Genomic DNA, 20,542 nt, shown 5'->3' on the forward strand with positions numbered 1-20,542 from the left:
ATGTTTAAGAATAAAGGGCTATGGACACAGGGTAGAGAGATTTCCAAAAGGCATTTGATAAGATGTGGCACACAAGACTAATTAATAAGATAAGAGCCCGTTATGTTGAGGTAGTATATTGGCATGGAGATTGGATTGGCTTAGTACTAGAATGCAGAGTTGGCATAAAGTGGGTATTTTCAGGATGGCAACCTGAAGAGCATGAATTGCTATAGAGATCAGTGCTGGTGCCACAGTTATTTACAATATACATTAGTGGCTCCGATAAGAGAAGTGAATTTATTATAGCTTAGTTTGCAGATATGACTCCAGAAGCAAGTCATGAGGATGATGTAAAGAATCTATAGAGGGATATAGACAGGTTAAGTAAGTGATCAACAAATTGGCAGATAGAATACAATGTGAAAATGTAAAGTTATGCACTTTAGCAAGAAGAATAAAGGGCGATGAATATTATTTAAATAGAGAAAGACCGCAGAAATCTGAAGTACAAAGGTGTCTATTTGACCTGTGCCATACTTGACATTGAAAAAGATATACTGTGTAAAAGGCCTCGATTTTCAAAAGTTATTCACTGATCTTGTTAGTCATTTTAAATGGGCTTAGACAGTCTGTTTTATATTGGAAAATTCTAGTCTAAAATGTCCAACTACAAGGGAATGAATTGTGCATGAATCACAGACCTAGCATCCAAGTTCAGCCGGTAATAGAGAAGGCAAATACAATGTTGGCTTTTATTTCACAGGGAATGGAGTATAAAAATAGTGAAGTCTTGCTGAAACTTAACAAAACACTAGCCAGACCACACCTATAGTATGGTGAACAGTATTACTCCCCTATCTACGGCAAGATGTACTGGCATTGGAGGCAATCTGGAGAAGGTTCACTAGATTGACTGACACCGGATTTGGAGGGATTTTTTCTTTGTGGAGAGGTTAGGTAGATTTGGTTTGTGCTCATTGGAGATTAGAGGAATGAGATGACTGACCTTTTTGAAACAAATAAGATTTTGTAGGGTTTAACAGGATGCATGTGGAGCGGTTGACTAGGTTCAGACCCAGATCTCACTGTGATAGATGCCTTATTTAAAAGAGATGAGGAGGAATATTTTCACTGAGCGTATTAAATCTGTGGAATTCTTTACCATAGAGGGCTGTTGGGGTTGAGATGTCAAATATATTCAAGGCTGAGGTAGACATTTGTAATTTGTAAGAGACTTGAGACGTATGGAGAAAAGGCAGGAAAGTGGAGTTGAGAATTATCGGATTAGTCATAATCTCATTGAATGACAGAGCAGATTCGATGGGCCAAATGGGCTACTTCTGCTCCAATGTCTTAGTGTTATGGAGATAAATGGAATAGAAGTGTCATATTGGATTCTCGAAGGCATTGTGGATTATAACAGCAAAGTTCTATCAGCATTTCAATAACAACTTCACATCTTATTCCCTAGCCTTGTTCAGATGGATGCATTCTAAAAGTTCACTTCATAATGTGTAATGAGAAAAGATAATTTGATTAAAACAAAACACCATTTCAGTTAATCAGGTGCTGAATATTTGCACATAACTGATTATTGGTGCATCAATTTCAGATCCCACTTGTATAATACAAATAGAATAAATGATTCAGGAGAGAATGAGGTGCCTGCTGCCAGAGCAGGTATTATATTGAGAAACCAATGAGTTTGGGGCAGAAGATGGTATACATTGACTGACTTCCTGATTTGTGTGTGGAGGCATACGAGTGACAATGATATAAAGTATCATGCCTCATGATACCAAATATTCCAACTAATTTTCTGCTTTGATTCTGTTGCTCTTCTTTTCTGTCCTCCTGTCTGGAAATGCAAGGATTGCCCGTGATGTACTGTTTGTTGGAAGTAGTCTCAATCTATCCACAGAAATTGGCTGCACAGTTCACAGACAAAATAGATTGGATTAAGGTATGCTCATAATCTGCTGAAATAACATTTTTTGTGGATGAAAATAAAACAGGCATTGAATACTAATTTTTGACCATTATACCCATTAAGGTTAAATTTTTTTTCCACTTTATTAAGAATAAAAGTGCATTCAGCCACCTTGGCTCAGTTGGCAGCACTCTTGTTGCTAGTTTAAGGTTTCACGTTTGCTTCAGGATTTGAGTGTGCAACCCAATCTGAAGGTGTACTGTAGAACAGAAAGATTGTTGCCATCTTTTGGATGAGACATTAAACTGAAGCCTTATCCGCCCAATTCAGGTGGATATCAGAGGTATTGTGGAATAGTTTGAGGAAAGTTTGAGTTCCCTTAGCTGATACTTCTCCATTAAAGGGTGGAAAACATATTATTTTTCATGTCGGCACTGTTAATGGGATGTTGCTGCTCAAAAACTGGCTGCTGCATTTCTCCATAATTGTAATGATCACAGTTTGAGACATTTCTAAAAGATGCAAAAAAGAACTGCACACAAAACAGTTTATCTGATTTTTAAGACCATTTCGACAGGCCACTTTGGCTAATATAAAATTTAATCCATAAATCTGAAAACATTTGAGTGTAATATAATTTACTTCAGGTGGAAACAAAATCTGATTTTTCTCCAATGGCAGTTTTGCTACAGAAGCAAGTTCCAACTGCATTTTGTCAAAATTGTTTCCTGACTAGCTTGAGCATTGATTTTATTTTAAATTGTCTTCAAAGTTTGACTTCTGGAGAAAAAAAGAGTAAAAAGAACTTTTTCAAGAATTAATAAATATGATTGATAAATTATTTCTCCTATCTTAATTGTCACTCCCTCCTCCACTTCCTAAAAGGGCCTCATGAACACAAATAAGGATGAGATCCGTGAACTGGCAGCAGAGCTTTATGCAGTGGTGCTATCCGTTATGTCTGGGAATGACTTGCAAATGGCAGTTCAGAATCTCATTAAGAGCACTAAAGATGGTGTAAGTACTTATCTTAATTAATTAAGCTTTTATTGAGTATTGCCAATTTATCTTGCACTGCTGTCTTCTCACTTTCATTGTTTGAATGTCCTCAGGTTACACACCCCATCTGAGAAGAAGTATAGGCAAATAATGCTGGGATGATGCATTATCTTTTTAGTAATTCTTTGGAATGTCTATGATTTTATCCCTGAAAAGGAGTGATGGTGGTAGTAGGCTCCCTTGCAGCATTGCAACCTATGAGATGAAGGAGCTCATTATGATCTAAAGAAGTTTCTGCAAGTTGCTTTACGGCATGATATATTTGTCTCCATTACAACCACACATGTTGTTGTGAATTGATCTTTAAGCTAGTTAATGGGATTCTAATCAAATAGTTGCTTTGATATGGATGATGTCAAGCTCATGAGTGGTAGCTGCACCCATCCTTACAATTAGGGAGTTTCTCATCATGTTTTTGATTTCTACTTGAGTGATGGCCGAGATACATTCCAGAATCTGCGGCTAACTCATTCACCACAGAACGTCCAGCAGCAGTTACCTTGTCTGCCACTCAACATTCGCGTGTCTGTTCCAGTTTTGTCACTGGTGAATGGAATGTTGAAAAGAGAGGACTCGGCAATAGTCATGCCAGTGATTATCATGAGGAGGTGGTTAGACTTTTTCTTGTGGTTGCTGGAAATTTTTATGATCTGAATGTTACTTAGCACTAATCACCCCATGCCTGGAAGTTGTACAGGACTAGATGCATGTGGTACAGACTGCTTTATTACCTAAGAATTGCCAGCAGAATCCATTTGTTTCCATTTTTGGTCCACAATTCTAATGAGACCGAGAACTGTGGTTCTAGTGAAACCCAAACTGATATCTTTGGGTCAGTTATTTGTGAATAAATGACTTCTGAAAGCATTGTTGATGACCTCTTCCTTCACTTTGCTGATGACTTGGAGTAGTTTGATGGAGTAATAGCTGGATTGGTTGGATTTATCCTACTTTTTGAAATGGGATACAGCTGGGAATGTTCCACTTTTGTTCTGCAATGCTGGCATTATAAGTGTACAGGAACAACTTTGCAAGGGGTGTGTTGAATTCTTCACATTTGGGATATTGTCTGGGCCTAGAGTCTTCACTCTGTCCAGTGTCATCAATGTTATGCATGATTGAGAGCAATAAAGTAACAGACCTTTCACATTCTATTTTTGGTAGAGCCCTGAAACACAGCACGGAGCATTGTTGGCTTTGGGATTTATGATAGGACGGTACCTGGCCAGGAAGAAGAGAGCAAATTTAGAAATCCAAGATATGGAACATTCGGACACAGAAGAGCCACTGGAAGACCAACTAATCCAATCTACCACAGAAACAATTAGTAATTAACTTGCAATATAATTCTATATAATGTTTTCATAGTTTTATTTGACAGAGCACCCGATCGAGCTATTCGACAGTTATTCTAGTTGTGAATTTTGCTGCCCAATGTTTTCTTTTTAACTTCATTGGGTGCAATTTAAGGTACGATATGTTAAAAATAGTTTTGAAAGATTGAGGATGTTTGAATTTCCTCCGGGCATTTAGACAAGTTCTTGATTGTGTGGTTTTGCTTGGCAGTGCTTATGGGCACTTAACCAGAATGGTTTCAAAAAGCATAATGCTCTTCCTGCAAATTTCAGTGTTTGCAATTTGAAACCTTGCCTGAAAGGCACAATTCCAAATGTTCATCGCCAGTATGGACATCTCATGCTACTTCTTCCATTTTTTAATGCATTTACTCCTGTGATAGTGGTTGTGGGACCGTAGATTGCTGACCATGCCTGTGCTGTCGCTTTTAACATTGTTGAGAGACATGTCTCAGTTTGCAGATCTGTATACAGTATTGTCCCCACGTGCTTGCCACCACCACCAGCCTCCCTAGATGTTTACCTTCCCAGCCACGTAGAACTGTACAGCACAGGAACCAGCCATTCAGCCTCCAATGTTGTGCTGAACATGATACCAAATTAAACTAATCCCTTCTGCTTGCCCTTAGTCCATAGCCCTCCATTCCTTGCACATGAAGCCTATCAGCTGCTTTTGGGCATTGAATTTTTGAAAAACAAATGTATGCTGCAGATTAGTAAGCAAAGTACCCTGTTGATAAATTTTTTTTTGTTTAGAGGCTTTGGTGACTGGTGGCTTCATGAATGAATGCAGCTGCTACAAGACGCATACAATCCTTCCGTGTAATATATGCTCCTGAAGTTATTACTGAGAGCAAAAATAAATGGCAGTTTTTTTTCTTAGTGATTCAGTTATTATCATATCTCTAGACTGATAGTTTTATCCTTTCGTTTTAAATATGGTAGCTAAATATGTCATGGTGTACGAGCACTGATTTAAACAAAAATATTTCAGCTTCATTTTTAGATGATGCATCTCCTTCATTGGCCATGGCTGCTTGTGTAGCAGTTGGTGAAATTGGAAGAAATGGTGCCTTGCCTATCATAAATGAAGGGCCTGGATTCACAAAACTGCACTTGGTGGAGAGCTTGCTAGCTAAAATTCGCTCAGGCAAGGAGAGTAACAAGGTGGGGGTCAGCCTTTATAACAGGTCTTTATACTTGTGCTTTTTTATTTGGAACGAGACTACTTGAGCAAGACTTCTACCAATAGCACAGGCATCAATCATTGAATGAATCTTTCTCATTGGTCAGTTTGTTATTTTCATGAGAAATTTAATACATTTTCACATGTCTTCAAGGCTCCATTCTTAAGTCTCTCTTCCTTACATGTTCAAACACAGGCACTGTCACAGACTAGTACTTTCCAAATGATACCTTGCAGAATATCATTACCCACAAATTAACTTCGGAAAATGCAGATTCCCTTATCAGTGGGAATAGATTGAAACAAATCCTGTTTCTAAATAGGTTTTTGTCATCTTGTTTTGCTGAGACACCAAGGATTTGAAATTACAGAATGAGATTTTAGGACTGTTATTTTCAAGCTCCATTATCTCCTGTATTAAACAAAGGGTTTAGCTAATGATTATCTTCAGGTGGAGATTCATACGTGCATGCTAAGTGTTTGCATTGCCATTGTTGAAGTCACATTTTAAAACGCCAGATTTTGGAATCAATGTGTACAAATTAAATTGTTAATCTTACTCCAAACTAATACTTAATGTAAAACAATATTATATTCTAGTTAGTCTAACAATGATAATTAAAGTTTTGAAGTGTATAGAGCAGAAATGAGTTCATTCAACCAATCAAATGTGTGTGGAAGGTTATTACTTCAAAAGTGGTGCGTAAAGATGATGTTCAAGCACTGAAGAGTAGCCATAAGGATGATTCATTGCATAAAGAATCTTGAGTTATGAGGAACTATGGGGGGGGAAAACAATGGGCTTTTTAATCATCTTCCTAATCATCAGGAATATTGCTCACTTTAGATGTGCTTTAGAGGAGACATAGAAAACATCATACTTAACTGCCAATCATTAATCACATCTAGTTATTAATTAAAACAACCGTGCAATTATGTTCTATTTTGTAGATGAAGGAACGAGCAGTGCAGACACTGGGTTATTTGCCTGTTGGTGATGGTGATTTTCCTCATCAAAAGAAGCTCTTGCAAGGATTGATGGGCTCAGTTGAGGTAAGCATTGCACTAAACATACATTGAGAACCAAGCATCTCTTTTCAAATCTGTATTGTGCAACACAATTGTGAATTTCAGTTTGTATTCCTCCTTAATTTCCAAGTGACTGTGTCAAGACTGGCAAGAGTTGCCCAGCTTTAGCAGCTCTTGAGATAGTGATCATTATCTTTTTCTTGAACCACTACAGTCCGTGTGATGGATGTATTCTCATGCTCTTTAATAGGGAGTAGAGATTTTTAAAAGCATCCTTGAGATATGGTTATCAAAATCAACTCCAGTTTTTATTACTTTTATTGAACCATTGCTGTTATGTGATACCTGTATATTACTGGGTTCTGGCTCAGTGACAATAAAAGAACAGCAGTATATGTCCAAATCAGGGTTATACCTGACTTGGAGTTGGAGACGTTTCAATGGGGCGTGTTGTTCCTGTCCTCCTTGGTGGTGCAAGTTGGGGAGTTGCTGTACAGCATCTTGTGTGTTATCACCTTCAAGTTAAAAGCAAAATATTTTGAATGTAGACGTGCTAAAATGTCATGATCTATATTATAATTTCAAAAATTGTTGGTCATAATGCACTTAATATCCACGATTGGATCATCTCAGCTCTTTCTTTCTCTAAGAAGATTTTATCATTCCCTGAATCCACAATAAAGTGGTGGTGTTTTGATCATCTGGACAATTTGAGGAAGTTATGTTCCTCCTGATTCTTCCTTCAGAACTCCAATTTAATCTTCCCTCCATTATACCAGCTGGAACCTCGATGTGTTCACTGACATTACTAACAGAACCAGAATGTAGCCACCACTCTTCAAAGAATCAGTCAAGAATAAAACACAATATAAATTATGAGAATAACTGTGTGTTTATTCTTGTATGTGTTTTGAATCAAAGCTTGATGTTGGGCTATCCTATTCCTCTTGGCACATCTCATACCAAATGTACGTTTTCAGACCAGCAATAAAAGAAAAAGAAAAAACTCAGCTGCCACTTGACCACGCCACACAGCTATACTTCAGTGTACTATTGAATCAATGTACCTTTGCCTGCCAGGTACATTTCAGCAGGTACAGTCCTTTCTGTGTTAGCTTTGGCTGTATGGAAAGGCTCTCACTTCTGAGTTTAGTTCATAAGTTCACTTCATAAGTTTAGTTGTATCCAAATCAAGAGAATTGAGCATAAAATCAATGGAACATAATCCAATGGAACAAGGAGCGCATGCCACACTGTTGGAGCTCCTTTTAGTTGAGGCATTAAGTTAAGGCCCCTCCTGTCCCTTGGTTGACTATAAAAGATCCCACAACCACTATTTCAAAGAGAAGCAGCGTTCTTCCCCAGTGCCCTGGCCACTTTATCATTCAGCTGAAACAAATTACTTGGTCATTATCACATTGCTGGTTGTGGAAGCTTGCTATGCACAAATGGTCTACTACCCTTCCCATAGCACAACAATGACAACACATCCACAAGTTTCTAAGGTTAGGTAAGGCGCTAGAAATGTGCGACTTATCTTTCCTGGTCTTTCACTTCTGCTGAAGTTAGCCCTTTGAATTGCCAAAAGGATCAGTAGAGATGGGCTCGAGTTACCTTTAGTGTTAACCCCTCCAAAGGTGAGTTTGTGGCCGATCCTGAGCATGCCATCTATTGCAAGTATGTGGAGAAGCTTAAAGTTGTTTGTTGATCAATTAAGTGAGATTGATGTCATTGTGCTCTAAAGAAATTAGAATGCAGGCAGCCCCAAATCTCTGATTTCCAATTACTCTCAGCAATCAAAATCACAAATTATGGATCTAAATTTATTTATTCTTCCCAGGCAAAACAAATAGAACTGCAGTTCACAGTTGGAGAAGCAATCACCAGTGCTGCAGTCGGAACAAATTCTCTAGCAGCTCGCGATCTGTGGGTGGTTGCTGAGGAGGAATACACCCCTCCAGTTGGTAAGTTGCACATCCTGTCTGTGTGTGTCTAATCAAAATTTAACGTCTTTGTGACAATTTCTGTAAACCTTTAGGAAAGTTAATGAACTTTAATGGTGATGATACAAGGTGGGTTGGGGTTAGTTTAGTTGTGTGTGGCTAACTGAAATAGAGCTGTTGATTTTTGGAGCATAACAATGTGTAGTTACATATTTTACAAAGAAAGCTGACCTGTCTTTAAAATGAGTACATCTACAAAATGGCTTCCAAAAGCTACATGACTTCATGTGTGGATTCAACTGGAGTCAAAGGCAGACTATAACACTCTGTTGCCTTAAGAATTAATCACAAAGTGTGTCACTATTTCAAGGATTTTAGGGTTATCCATTAAGTATTCAAAAGTTGTGAAGACTATCCTGTTGAACAGGAGCTAGGACATCACAACAAATTTCAGCATAATTGACTTTACTATGTGAACAGTTCTTCATCAAAAGTTGACATTTGCAGCCATTTTGTTTATTGTGATAAAGTCTGGCTGAGCCAGCCATTTTGCAGGAGAACTTCTGAACACAATGATAAAGAAATCTTGAAATGGCGACTGCTTCTCAGCAGAAAGGCAGAAGAAGGCACACAAGACAAAAAAAAACAAGCTAAAGGAGCTATTGCATTGATTCAGACTACCAAACAACACACCTTGCAGTGCCATAAAAAATGATGGAAAAGAGTCTTCACTTTCATCCCTACTTCTTTTAAACTTTTGTATCTGAACACTAACTGATAACTATTTATTTTTACTTAAGTAACTTCAATAACCTGAATTATTCTGATGTAAAATGGGGCTTGTTCTGGATTTTTGAAACCACATTTGGCTGTGTTAGCAGATCAAATAATGCAAATGTGATCTGCTTCAGCTGTAGTTTTACAGCTTGCAAATTGACCATCATTAAAATTTTAGATCGAAATTATCGTTCTGTTCTGAATATCACAAAATCACAAATTGTTACAACGCACAGAGGCCATTCAGCTATTCTCCCACCTTCCTGTAAAGAAAGATGTATTCATGTAGTTTGGATACATTTCACTGGCTCACCTGCAAATTTCAATGACCTCTTTGTTTTAATCCTCAGCTGTTAAAGTAAATGATGTTGTTCCATGGGTTCTGGATGAAATCCTAAAGAAATACATCATTAGTTCTAATCCCCATGTCCGCCAGGCTTCCTGCGTCTGGCTTTTATCACTGGTGAAAAAACTGAGCCAACACAAAGAGATCAAGGTAAGGACATTCAATTATTTTGAATTTTTTAAAATCTTTCCAAAACGGCTAAATACTTGTGAAGTTTCTCTGTTGATTGATATTGTGAAATTTTGAACATAATGTAGCAATCTTTTTTAATTGTAATAATAGGATACAGGCAGTGCTGAATTGTGATTAAGGTGATAAAAATGATTTTTCCAGAGCGTATTTAATACAAGATGTTTAATTTCTTCCTGTGAATGAATAAAATAAAGCGTGTCATGCTAAGTAGCAATCATATTTTCAGTTGTCAAAGTTGAAAAGCTATCATGGCTGCTCATTTTTAAAGTGGTGAGGAATTTAAAAGCAGTTGTTTGTATCAGATCTCAGTTTGTAGCAGTACTGCAGCTTATTTTAGGTAATGGATTCTTCTTAAAACAATCTCGTGTATGCATGTTTAAATTTAATAATGTTTTCTTTACAGTCTCATTTAAAGGAAATTCAGAGTGCATTCATTTCGATTTTATCTGAAAATGATGGTAAGCTTGCTGTGTATTTAATCTTGCTTGTACTGTAATTCTCTCAGTCATCAAAATATTGGGGGGAAAAGCACCAGTTATAAAAGTTAAGCTACTTTTGACACTAGCATATGGACTGAGTTGTGTTGAAGGCATTGCATCTTTAAATATCTGTCATTCATGAACCTTCTCACCAGCAGTATGCATGTTTCTACGCAATCAATCTAATGTACATTATTGTCTGCACCTGCAAATCATAAGTGTGCAGTAAAGTTCCAAATTTAGTAATATAGGTTGTAGAAGCTTATTTATTTGTCTTCCTAATTGAAGATTTTTTTGGATCCAATTTAGTTTAGTTTTGTTCATAAATGATTACCTCGCTGAGTACATCACATTCTTCTATGAATAATGATATGCACGGTCTTAAATGTTGTGTCATCTTACCCTGCCAGTCTAATATCATGATTTAGTATTGCAGTTTTCGGAGAACATTAAACCCCAAACCACCAGTTAAATGTCCTGGGATTGTGATTTGCTCGTATCCCATTCCCAACCCTTGGACATCTCCCTCACTGGCTCTGTGGCTTGGGCGCATCATTGTTTTTCTGCAGCTCACCACCCTGCTTCCCCTGTGTTTGCCATTCCCTGCAAGCAAGAGAGCAGGGCATCGATCAAAGGATGATAATGAGACATCCGAAGTGGAGCAGCCAGCGAGATAGTAAACAAAGCAGCCAACAAATGAGGTCGCAAGTCAAATGGCCAACAAGGTAGTGAGAATTCAGTGGGCACCCAACAGTGACATCAGCAGTACTATGCATGTGCCAACTTTCTTCTGGGTATACTGTGATGATGTCAGTAACACTGGTTTCCTGTTCCAGTGTATTGGCAAGATATGAGGTCAATAATCTTAGTTGGCCTGCAGGTTTATGGGTCGGTGTACGTAACTCCGTTACCTGAAGAAATTTAATCAGTGTACTAGGCATTGCAGTAAGACAGCATCTAATCAATATCATCCAGTGAAGAAAGCCGGTGATTATAATACTAGAACTAAGGAATCTACTGCAGTCTATATTGGAATTTATTGAAACTAATTATTTAATAAGTAGCTATACAAGTTAATGCTTATAGGAGCGTTTTTCCTGACTTGAGACAAAGACTCAGGAGGCAGGTAGGATTCAGGCAAGTGGAAGATGTTTATTCAAGCAGAAACTGGTTTATGCAGGGAGAGGACCCAAGGATCGTCCCCGAAACTGGCTTCGCAAGATAGATCAATGACACACCCTCTGCTTTTACTTACATAGCCAGGTACAGGTCACCCCTATAATGCTTGATGCTGATTTATTTGTTTACTTAACATTGTAGAGCTTAGTCAAGATGTGGCATCTAAAGGTCTTGGATTGGTGTATGAATTGGGCAATGAACAGGATCAAAAGGAGCTAGTGTCAATTCTTGTGGAAACACTTATGACTGGGAAGCGGTAAGACTACATCTTTCAGCTAACAGTTATTTTTAGAAGCTAAATATCTCATAACTGGACTCTATATCAAAGATTTATACAGGAAGATGCCTTTGATTTACATGTTTGAAACACTTGTCTTTAATGCCGTTTTATTCTTCCACACTCCCCCCAGCAATGGAGAGCATGTTGCTGTGTGTGAAGATGTGATCCTTTGATTACTCGTGTATAACATAACCATTTTATGGAGGAACAAAGAAATGAAAATGTTATATAATCATACGAATAGATTCAGAACTATGCAACAATTCCTAAATTGAATATCTTGCTTCAAAATATTTTCACTAGTAATTGTTATTTACTTTGGTTTCTGGAGCTGGTTCATTTTCAGGTAATTATTTTGGAATATATAACATGTTTTGATTATATTGTGGTCATTCATCCATATTGTTGACTTATTTCATTTACTGGCAGTCTATAATTCCTCTTACAGGATTAAACAAGATTTGTCTGAAGACACTGAACTGTTTCAAGGAAATGCATTGGGAAAAACTCCTGATGGGTAAGAAGGACCAGGAACTACGATTAACATTCTCGTATTTGTGACATTGAATGAAATAATCATTCCTGAAACCCCACATTATTCATTTTGCATTAGAACAACCAAGTATTTATGAAGCAAATTTCAAATATAGGTTTGGTTAATTGTTTCTTGCATGTTTATAAAGTATACTACATAGTTTACAATACAATAACAGGTCTTTTGACACTTAAGTCCATGTCAGCTCTCACCCTATAAAAAGTTCTTTCTATTCCTTTCTCTCTCATGTATTTATCTAGCTTTTCTGTGAGATTCGCTTTAATTACTCTTAACCAAAGTAAATTCCACTCACTAAGTAAAACGTTTTCTCCTGAATTTCATTTGAGATTTATTGGTGGCTATCAAGTTTTGGTCTTTTTATCAAATTTCCCTAAGACTTCTAAAGTCCTGATAAAATTGCTCCAGATTTAAACATTGTAGATCAGCCTGATAAGCAGGTTTGACCCCATAATTTGCATACAGTTTTGACATCTTAAGTCGAGCGTGACTATTTCTAGAGGTATTTTGTGACAAGTAGAACTTTGTTTATCAACTAAAAAAGGTTAATGAATAAGGAAAGTAGGACAGCAGTGTAGCATCAGGGAAAACGCTTTCCAGGGTTCATATGTTTTCTCCTAGAAATATTTGAAGAATAATTAGTATACAAATAAAACTATGGGCATCCGTAGTTGTACACCCTAGGTTGAATATGATTAATATTTTGGGCAGAAACTCACAACTTAACAGGAAACTCACAATGTAACTGGATCCACTTCAGTAGAGGGTATGATTCATTAGCAAAGATTACCAATTCAAGCATTTCTGGGCTTCATAAAGTTGAAGTAAAAAATTTAAAGATGTATAAGTTGTAGCTTTAAAGTACTGAACTTGAATGTTGATGAGAAAGAAGACATGCTGTTGAAGATTTTTGTTTTGCACTTATCAGGGCAGATGGAAGAATACCGAATTTCAAACAGAACAACAACAATTTAAACTGCATTTATGCAACAATACTGGATGTACCAGTGAAGAATGCAGTGTTCCCTGGTGTGGTTCACATGGCAAAGTCTCGCGAATCAAAGCTGACTTGCCTTTTTGAGTTTAAGCAAGACTGGAAGAGTAACTTCCTTGGTGCATTCTCAATGGTAATGCTACCACCAATCAGATTCTACTTGCCAATCAGTCATCACCCTTTTTCTCATTATTTAGTTTGAAATTTGGTATTCTTGGATTGGTCCTGATGAGTGCAAATTGAAAATCTTAAAACAACATGTCTCCCTTCTCAGCAATATTGCTGGATGATGTACAAAGTTAATTTAACCAGGCTGTCAAAAGAAGAATATAGCAACTCTGTAGAGTATCACAGAATAGGAAAGGAATAAATAGATAGTAAAAGAAAAAAAACTTAAGTTCACTACAGCTTTGTAAGCAGTGAAGGGGAATATAAAGCTAGAAAAAGTCATAGACGCATGCCAGTCAGCTCATCATGTTTGCAGTAGTTATCAAATGTCCATCTATTCCATTGCAGTTTAATGCCACTTGGCCCATAGTCTTGTGTGCTATGATGTTTCTAGTGTTCTGAAGAGTTCTTATATGTCTTAGGGGTTTCCACCTTGACTACTCCTTTAGGCAGTAAATTCCAGATATACACAACCTTCTGGGTGGAAGAAAAAAGTTTCCTCAAATTCCTTTCAAACCTCCTGCTTACCTTGAAACAGTGCACGTGGTTATTGACTGCTGTAGAAGGGAAAAGTTTCTCCCTATGTGCCCCTGTCTATGCCTGTCAGAACTTTGTACCCCTCATTCAGATTCCACCTCCCCAAAAGCCGCCTCTTTTCTCAGGAAAACAGCCTCAGCCTGTTTAGCCTCTGCCTATCTAGCCTCTCTTCATAAGTGAATCACGCCAGCCTAGGCAATATCCTAGTGAATCCCGTCTGCATCTTCTCTAGTGCTAATTATATCCCTCTTGTGGTATTGCATCAAAGCAGCACACAGTACTTCAACAGTGGTTTAACTAACTAAAAACTCCATCATAACCACCTTGTTCTCGTATTCAATGCCTTGACTAATAAAGACAAGAATCAAATATGCCTTCTCAACTTAACCACCTTGTCTGCCTGTCTTTATAGACCTATGGGTATGCACACCAAGTTCCCTGCAATCCTTTGTACTACTTAGGGTCCTTTGTTAGTCCTCCCAAAATGCATCAGCTCACACTTTTCAGGATTAAACTCCATTTGCCACTGTTCACCCCATCTGACCAGCCCATCAATATGATTCAGTAGTCTAAGGCTTTCTTTCTCGTTATTTACCACAACACCAATTTTTATGTAATCTGCAAATTAACTGATCATATCTCCAACAATCACGTCCAGATCATTAATGTAAGGGACCGACTCAGTGGTGCACTAGTTTTCCAGTCACAAAAACACCCTTCAACCATCAGCCTCTGCTTCCTGCCCCTAAGTCATTTTTGTATCTAATTTGCCAAATCACAATGGTGTAAAAGTGTGAAACAAGGCCACGGATTAGCTTGAATGCTGAAGGGTAGAGAGTTTGTGTTCATCTCAATTAAGTGATGGGGAAAAAGACTTCGAGCAGTATTTTCTGTTTTACTTTGAGATATCTGGAATCTGCTGTTCTTTTAAATCCAAGTGGTAAATGCACTTCTTTTTATGTTGTTGAAGGAACTTAAATATTTCCCATTTCAAATTCTTTACATTGATGCATAATTAATTTCTGTTTGACTCTGCTGCTAAATCTAGTGAATGTACTGCACTTTAACTTTTTTGTTTTGAACCTTCATCAGACAAGGACTGTCGACATACAAAGAGCTGTGCAGTCTTGCCAGTGATCTTAATCAACCTGACCTTGTTTACAAGTTCATGAACTTAGCCAATCACCATGCAATGTGGAATTCTCGAAAGGTAAATGACATTTTGTTACTGCATGCATTGAGCAAAGAGAGATTCATAGAAGTCCTGGAAAAATGATTAAATTCAGTCAATCAAGTCTAGTCCTATGGATTTCTTTGTGTTAATGGAAAGGGCATGCAATGTGGTGCTGTTGTGAAATAACTGCTCCTTCTCCCTGCAGGGTGCTGCTTTTGGCTTTAACATCATAGCAACTAAGGCTGAAGAACAGTTAGCTCCTTATTTAGCTCAACTTATTCCAAGACTCTATCGTTACCGGTTTGATCCAAATTCTGGAATCCGGCAGGCAATGACCAGTATTTGGAATGCTCTTGTCACAGAAAAAAGTGCTGTAAGTGTGGGACTTCAAAATCAGTCATCCAAAATGTTTGTTTTATTTTATTTGAATTTGAGCTGTTTAGATTACATCATTCAGAGTTTTGTCATCTTAATTTCATTAGTTTTTCCAACTAAAGTTACTGGATGTGCTACTTAAGTTGACATGCACTTACTCGTAGCAGGGGAAACTTAATTTTCTTCAAGCAACCTCCAGCAGAACTGCGCAATAGCACCAATGACTGCTGCCCAAGATTCTATAGACTCTGGAACAACTCCTATTTATTGAAGGGTAGTTAATGTAACCCCACACCTTAAAAAAGGAGATAGAGAGAAAACAGGGAATTGTTGATTGTTTAGCTGGACATTGGCAGTAGTGAAATTCTAGAGCCCATTATAGAAGATTAATAACAGAGCACTTAGAAAACACTAACAAAATGAGACAGTGTCTGCATAGATTTACAAAAGAGGAAATGCTTGACAAGTGTGCTGGGATTTTTTGAGGATCTGACTAATAGAGTTGTTGTGGGGTGGGGGTGTACCAATGAATGTGATTTTCTTGGACTTTCAGAAAGCTTTTGATAAGTCCACGTAAGAGATGTGTGTGTAAAATTAAAGTGCATGGATTGGGGCTAGTGTACTGACCATAGAGAACTGGTTGACAGACAGGAAATGAGTAAAAATAAACTGGCCGCCTTTTGAGTGGCAGGCGTGTCTGTTAGAGTACCATAGGGATCAGTGTTTGGACCCCAGCTGTTCAGAATAAATACTATTGATGAAGGAACTAAATCTAATATATCCAAGTTTGTACATAACACAAAACTGTGTGGAAGAGTGAACTGTGAGGAGGATGCACAGATGCTTTAGTGTGATTTGGATATGTTGAACGGGGCAAACGCATGGTAGATGAAGTGTAATGTGGATAAATGTGCGACCATCCACTTTGGTAGTAAAAACAGAAAGGCAGGTTACGATCTGATTGGCAATACATTGGGAAAGAAGGAGGTGGAATGAGTACTGTGTGTCCTTGTACACAAGTCACTGAAAGTAACCATGCGGCTACAGCAGGCGGTGAAGATGATAAATGGTATGTTCGACTTCATAGTGAAGGATTCAAGTACAGGAGGAAGCATGTCTTGCTGCAGTTGCACAGGGCCTTAGTGAGACCAAACCTGGGGTAGTGTGAGCGGTTTTGGTTTCCTTATCTGAGCGTCAATTTGCTGCCTATGTATGGAGTGCAAGAACACTTTCCAGACTGATTCCTGGGATGGCAGGATTGACATGTGAAGAGAAGCTAGTTAAGACTATATTCACTGGAGTTTAGAAGATTTATTTTGTTCACTTGTGGGATGTGGGCATCGCTGGCTGACCAGCATTTATTGCCCTTAAAGAGTCTTTATAGCAATTGGTCCAACTGAATGATTCACTAGGTCATTTCAGAGGGCAGTTGAGAGTCAACCGTAATGCTGTGGGTCTGGAGTCACATGTAGGCCAGACCAGGTGAGGATGGCAGCTTTCCTTCCCTGAAGGTCATTAGTAAACCAGATGGGTTTTTCTAACAATTGACAGTGGTTTCACGGTCATCAGTAGATTCTTAATTCCAGATATTATTGAATTCAAATTCCACCATCTACTATGGTGGGATTCGAACTCGGATCCCCAGAATGTTAGCTGAGTTTCTGGATTGTGCAGTAATGCTACTAAGCCATCCTTTCCCCAAGAAGAATAAAGGGGGATCGCATAGAAATTCAATAAAATTCTAACAGAACTAGACAGGGTAAATTCAGGAAGAATGTTCCTAATGACCATGGAGTCCAAGACAAAAGATCACAGTTTAAGGATATGGAGTTGGCCAGTTAGGACTGTAAAGAGGACAGTTTTTTTTCACCCGTAGAGTGGTGAGCCTGTGGAATTCTTCTGCTACAGAAAATGGTTGAAGCCAAAACATCAAATGTTTTCAAGAAGGAGTTAGATCTAGTTCTTAGAGCTAAAGGGATGAAATGGTATGGGAAGAAATTAGAAACCGGGTACTGAGTTGGATGGTCAGCCATAATCATATTGAATGGTGGCATAGGCTCAAAAGGCCAAATGGCCTAATCCTGCTCCCTTTTTCCATGTTTCATAAAGGAAAGTTGATCAGGATAATGTTCCGTAAGGGAACATTCATAAGGATAATGTCCTATTAAGGGTCGACAGTCCTATGATTCATCTTGCTCTTGCCTTGTGTAAACATGCAACTTGTGCAGAATCATTCCAATTTTATCTTTTATGTGCTGATTGAACATATCTTGGAAGTGTGAATTTCCCCCACCACATATGCACAGTCCTGTTGATAACTGTTCCCTCAATATAGGAGGTACTATGTAAAATATCTAAAATGAGCTGAAAGATGAGCTAATTAGCAACTTCAGTAGATACAACAATTATACAACTTGCATCTATCTTTTTTTTTGAAATGCATGGTCCTAATTGATCCATTTACCAACTTCTCTTTTTATAAAGGGTGTGCCGTTATCTGCATTGTAGATCTGTTTCAAAAGTCATCCATTTGAGATAATTTCACAAAGCAATAGTTAATTGTATATTTCTTTTAACAGATAGACACATACTTAAAGGAGATTCTTCAAGATTTAATATACAATTTAACCAGCAATCTTTGGCGTGTTCGTGAATCCAGGTACTACTATTATTTCAGATGCATGGTATGGGTCCTCTGTGAGTAAAGCTAAGTAACATGAGATTTGATTTGCTATTCAGATGTCCTTAGTATTCTTTGGCGCAGGGGAGTGTCAAATTCGGACAGTTTCTACCCTTGATTGCAGTGCAATTACCCATCCTGAAAAGCTGGGTTTTTATGTGAAGAATAACCACTAAGATAACAAATGAACTGTACTCTGGTATGGAATTAGTGCTTTCAATAGAGTGGGAAACAAAAAGAATTGTGGGATAAGGAGATAAAGGTGGGAATAGAAAATAATTGCTCAGTAGTATCCTTCATTTAATTATATCGTATGATAATGCGATCAGAATGTAAATGCACAAGGTTCCTTGACATTTATTATGATCCCTGTTATTACCACGCAAGTCAGATCCCAGACAGGAACCTGGGTTGACAGATTGAGGTTCTTTTGGCTTTACCAAAGTGCTAACTCACTGAATCATAAGCACGGAATGCTGTGAATTTTGCTTTACCAAAAAACAGTAGTTTATTAACAAAAGAAATAAAGATAAAATAGAACAAACAAAACTGTCTACTTACAATACAAATTCAAAGACTTTTAAATTTAAGCACGCAGTAAAATTATAATCCCAGAACACTCCTTTATAAAAGCAAAATGGCTTTTGTTATATTACCCAAAACATACCCCTTGTACAGTTCCCATAGCACTAGTCACTGTTAAACTCAAACCAGAGTCCCTGTACCTAGCACCTCAATAGATCCAAGTCATTTGTGACTTCCAACTTTTAGACAGAACTGCATATTAACTGTTCCTGAAGCTATTATGCACCTGCTTAAAGTAACCTCTTCAGGGTTTTATGCAACACTTCGGGTCTGGGACTAACACTAATTCTTCACTCTAAGGTAACCTAGTTCAATATATATCCTTCCTTTTTCAGGAGCTATAGAACCTAAAGAGCCATCCTGTGTCAAGGACTGCTCCAAACTCAAAGTAAAACAGAAGGAAAAAAGCACTCTCTTTAAGATATGGGTGGCGGTTCTCTTAAGCTTAAGGAACACTCCCCTCACCTTCTATAACCTGGAGCTTGTTTATCCTGTTTGGTTGTAAAACTGTACCAATGTAAATAAAATTTTAAAGTCAGACCTCAAAACATCTTTTCAAAAAATCACTAAGACTACAGAAATAATTGAAAATTAATAAATTCAGATTCACAGAAAACCACTGTTCAGAGATGTGTAGATTAGGTGGCTTTGGGGAATGGGTCTGGGTGGGATGCTCTGAGAGTCAGTGTGGACTTGATGGGCTGAAGGGCCTGTTTCCACACTGTAGGGATTCTATTCCAGTCTCTTCTATCCACTGGTTACTAACTCAAAAATCAAAAACCCAAACTTATAATTAATCATCTTAAAACATACATATACAAGATCCACAGTTTCATCACGTATTAAAAAAGCAAATACAGAATTGTAATTTGCTTCGATTTATTGCTTATTTTTATAAGAAGGATGTCTTTAAAGCGGCGAAGTACTCAATCTCCCTGATGTGAATTTTGTTTCTATATGCCAGGTAGTTAATTTTCACATTCAATCTGTAGTTGACAGCAGGCAATTTAATTTTATTTGTTGAGTTGGGTGAAGAATAATTAAAGCTGTTTACCTGTGCAAGATTGGCAATTTGAGAAAATTATGGCTTTGAAAATTACAGTTATGGAGGAGGATAGAGACACAAATGAGGAAGATAAATTTTAATGAAGCTGAGTACCACCAGCACTAGCGAACTGAATAACTTAATAAAATATTAGTCTTTTTTAGAGTAGTATTGTGCTAGCTAAACAAGTTGGCAGTGAGCCATCAATAGATCACATTTGTAGGAATCAATTTTGGATAGAAAAGTCTGTTAGTCTACTGCTTGAGTTGAATCTGCCTTTTGAATTTAATCATCAAGTCCTATTAATGGAAAATATTGTGCTCCACAATTTCACTTGCATTGTTTCAAGAAGGGAACTAGTTTTATTTTGATGCTTACACTTGTAGCCTTGGTCATTTGTATTGGTCAGTTACGAGGGACCAGAATTATGGGAAAATCTCATTTACAATGACGCAAAATAATACAATTTTTTTAAAAAACTTGTAAGTTTCACTAGCTCAACATGCTCTAAAATTCTTTACATCCAATTATGTACTTTTGAAGTGTTGCAGGAAATGCTGCAACCAGTTTGCACACAGCAAAGTCCAATTAGTGGCAACAAGGTGCAGAGCTGGATGAACACAGCAGGCCAAGCAGCATCATAGGAGCAGAAAGGCTGACGTTTCGGGCCTAGACCCTTCATCTGATGAAGGGT

The 20,542-nt window shown here is 37.7% G+C and overlaps 1 protein-coding gene across 1 annotated transcript in view; it reads left to right on the top strand.

Moving 5' to 3' along the window:
• Nucleotides 1-20,542, top strand: part of ecpas (Ecm29 proteasome adaptor and scaffold) — a 90,717-nt gene that overhangs the window by 42,538 nt on the left and 27,637 nt on the right. The window contains exons 18-30 of the mRNA XM_048621275.1: nt 1,854-1,945; nt 2,798-2,929; nt 4,136-4,298; nt 5,321-5,493; nt 6,464-6,565; nt 8,382-8,505; nt 9,612-9,757; nt 10,203-10,257; nt 11,599-11,713; nt 12,186-12,254; nt 15,082-15,199; nt 15,369-15,536; nt 18,118-18,197. Coding sequence (XP_048477232.1) covers nt 1,854-1,945; nt 2,798-2,929; nt 4,136-4,298; nt 5,321-5,493; nt 6,464-6,565; nt 8,382-8,505; nt 9,612-9,757; nt 10,203-10,257; nt 11,599-11,713; nt 12,186-12,254; nt 15,082-15,199; nt 15,369-15,536; nt 18,118-18,197 — 1,537 coding nt within the window. The remainder of the gene's footprint in view (nt 1-1,853; nt 1,946-2,797; nt 2,930-4,135; nt 4,299-5,320; nt 5,494-6,463; nt 6,566-8,381; nt 8,506-9,611; nt 9,758-10,202; nt 10,258-11,598; nt 11,714-12,185; nt 12,255-15,081; nt 15,200-15,368; nt 15,537-18,117; nt 18,198-20,542) is intronic.

This window comes from Rhincodon typus, chromosome 3 (assembly GCF_021869965.1).
Source record: "Rhincodon typus isolate 14 chromosome 3, sRhiTyp1.1, whole genome shotgun sequence".
Classification (NCBI taxonomy): Eukaryota; Metazoa; Chordata; class Chondrichthyes; order Orectolobiformes; family Rhincodontidae; genus Rhincodon; species Rhincodon typus.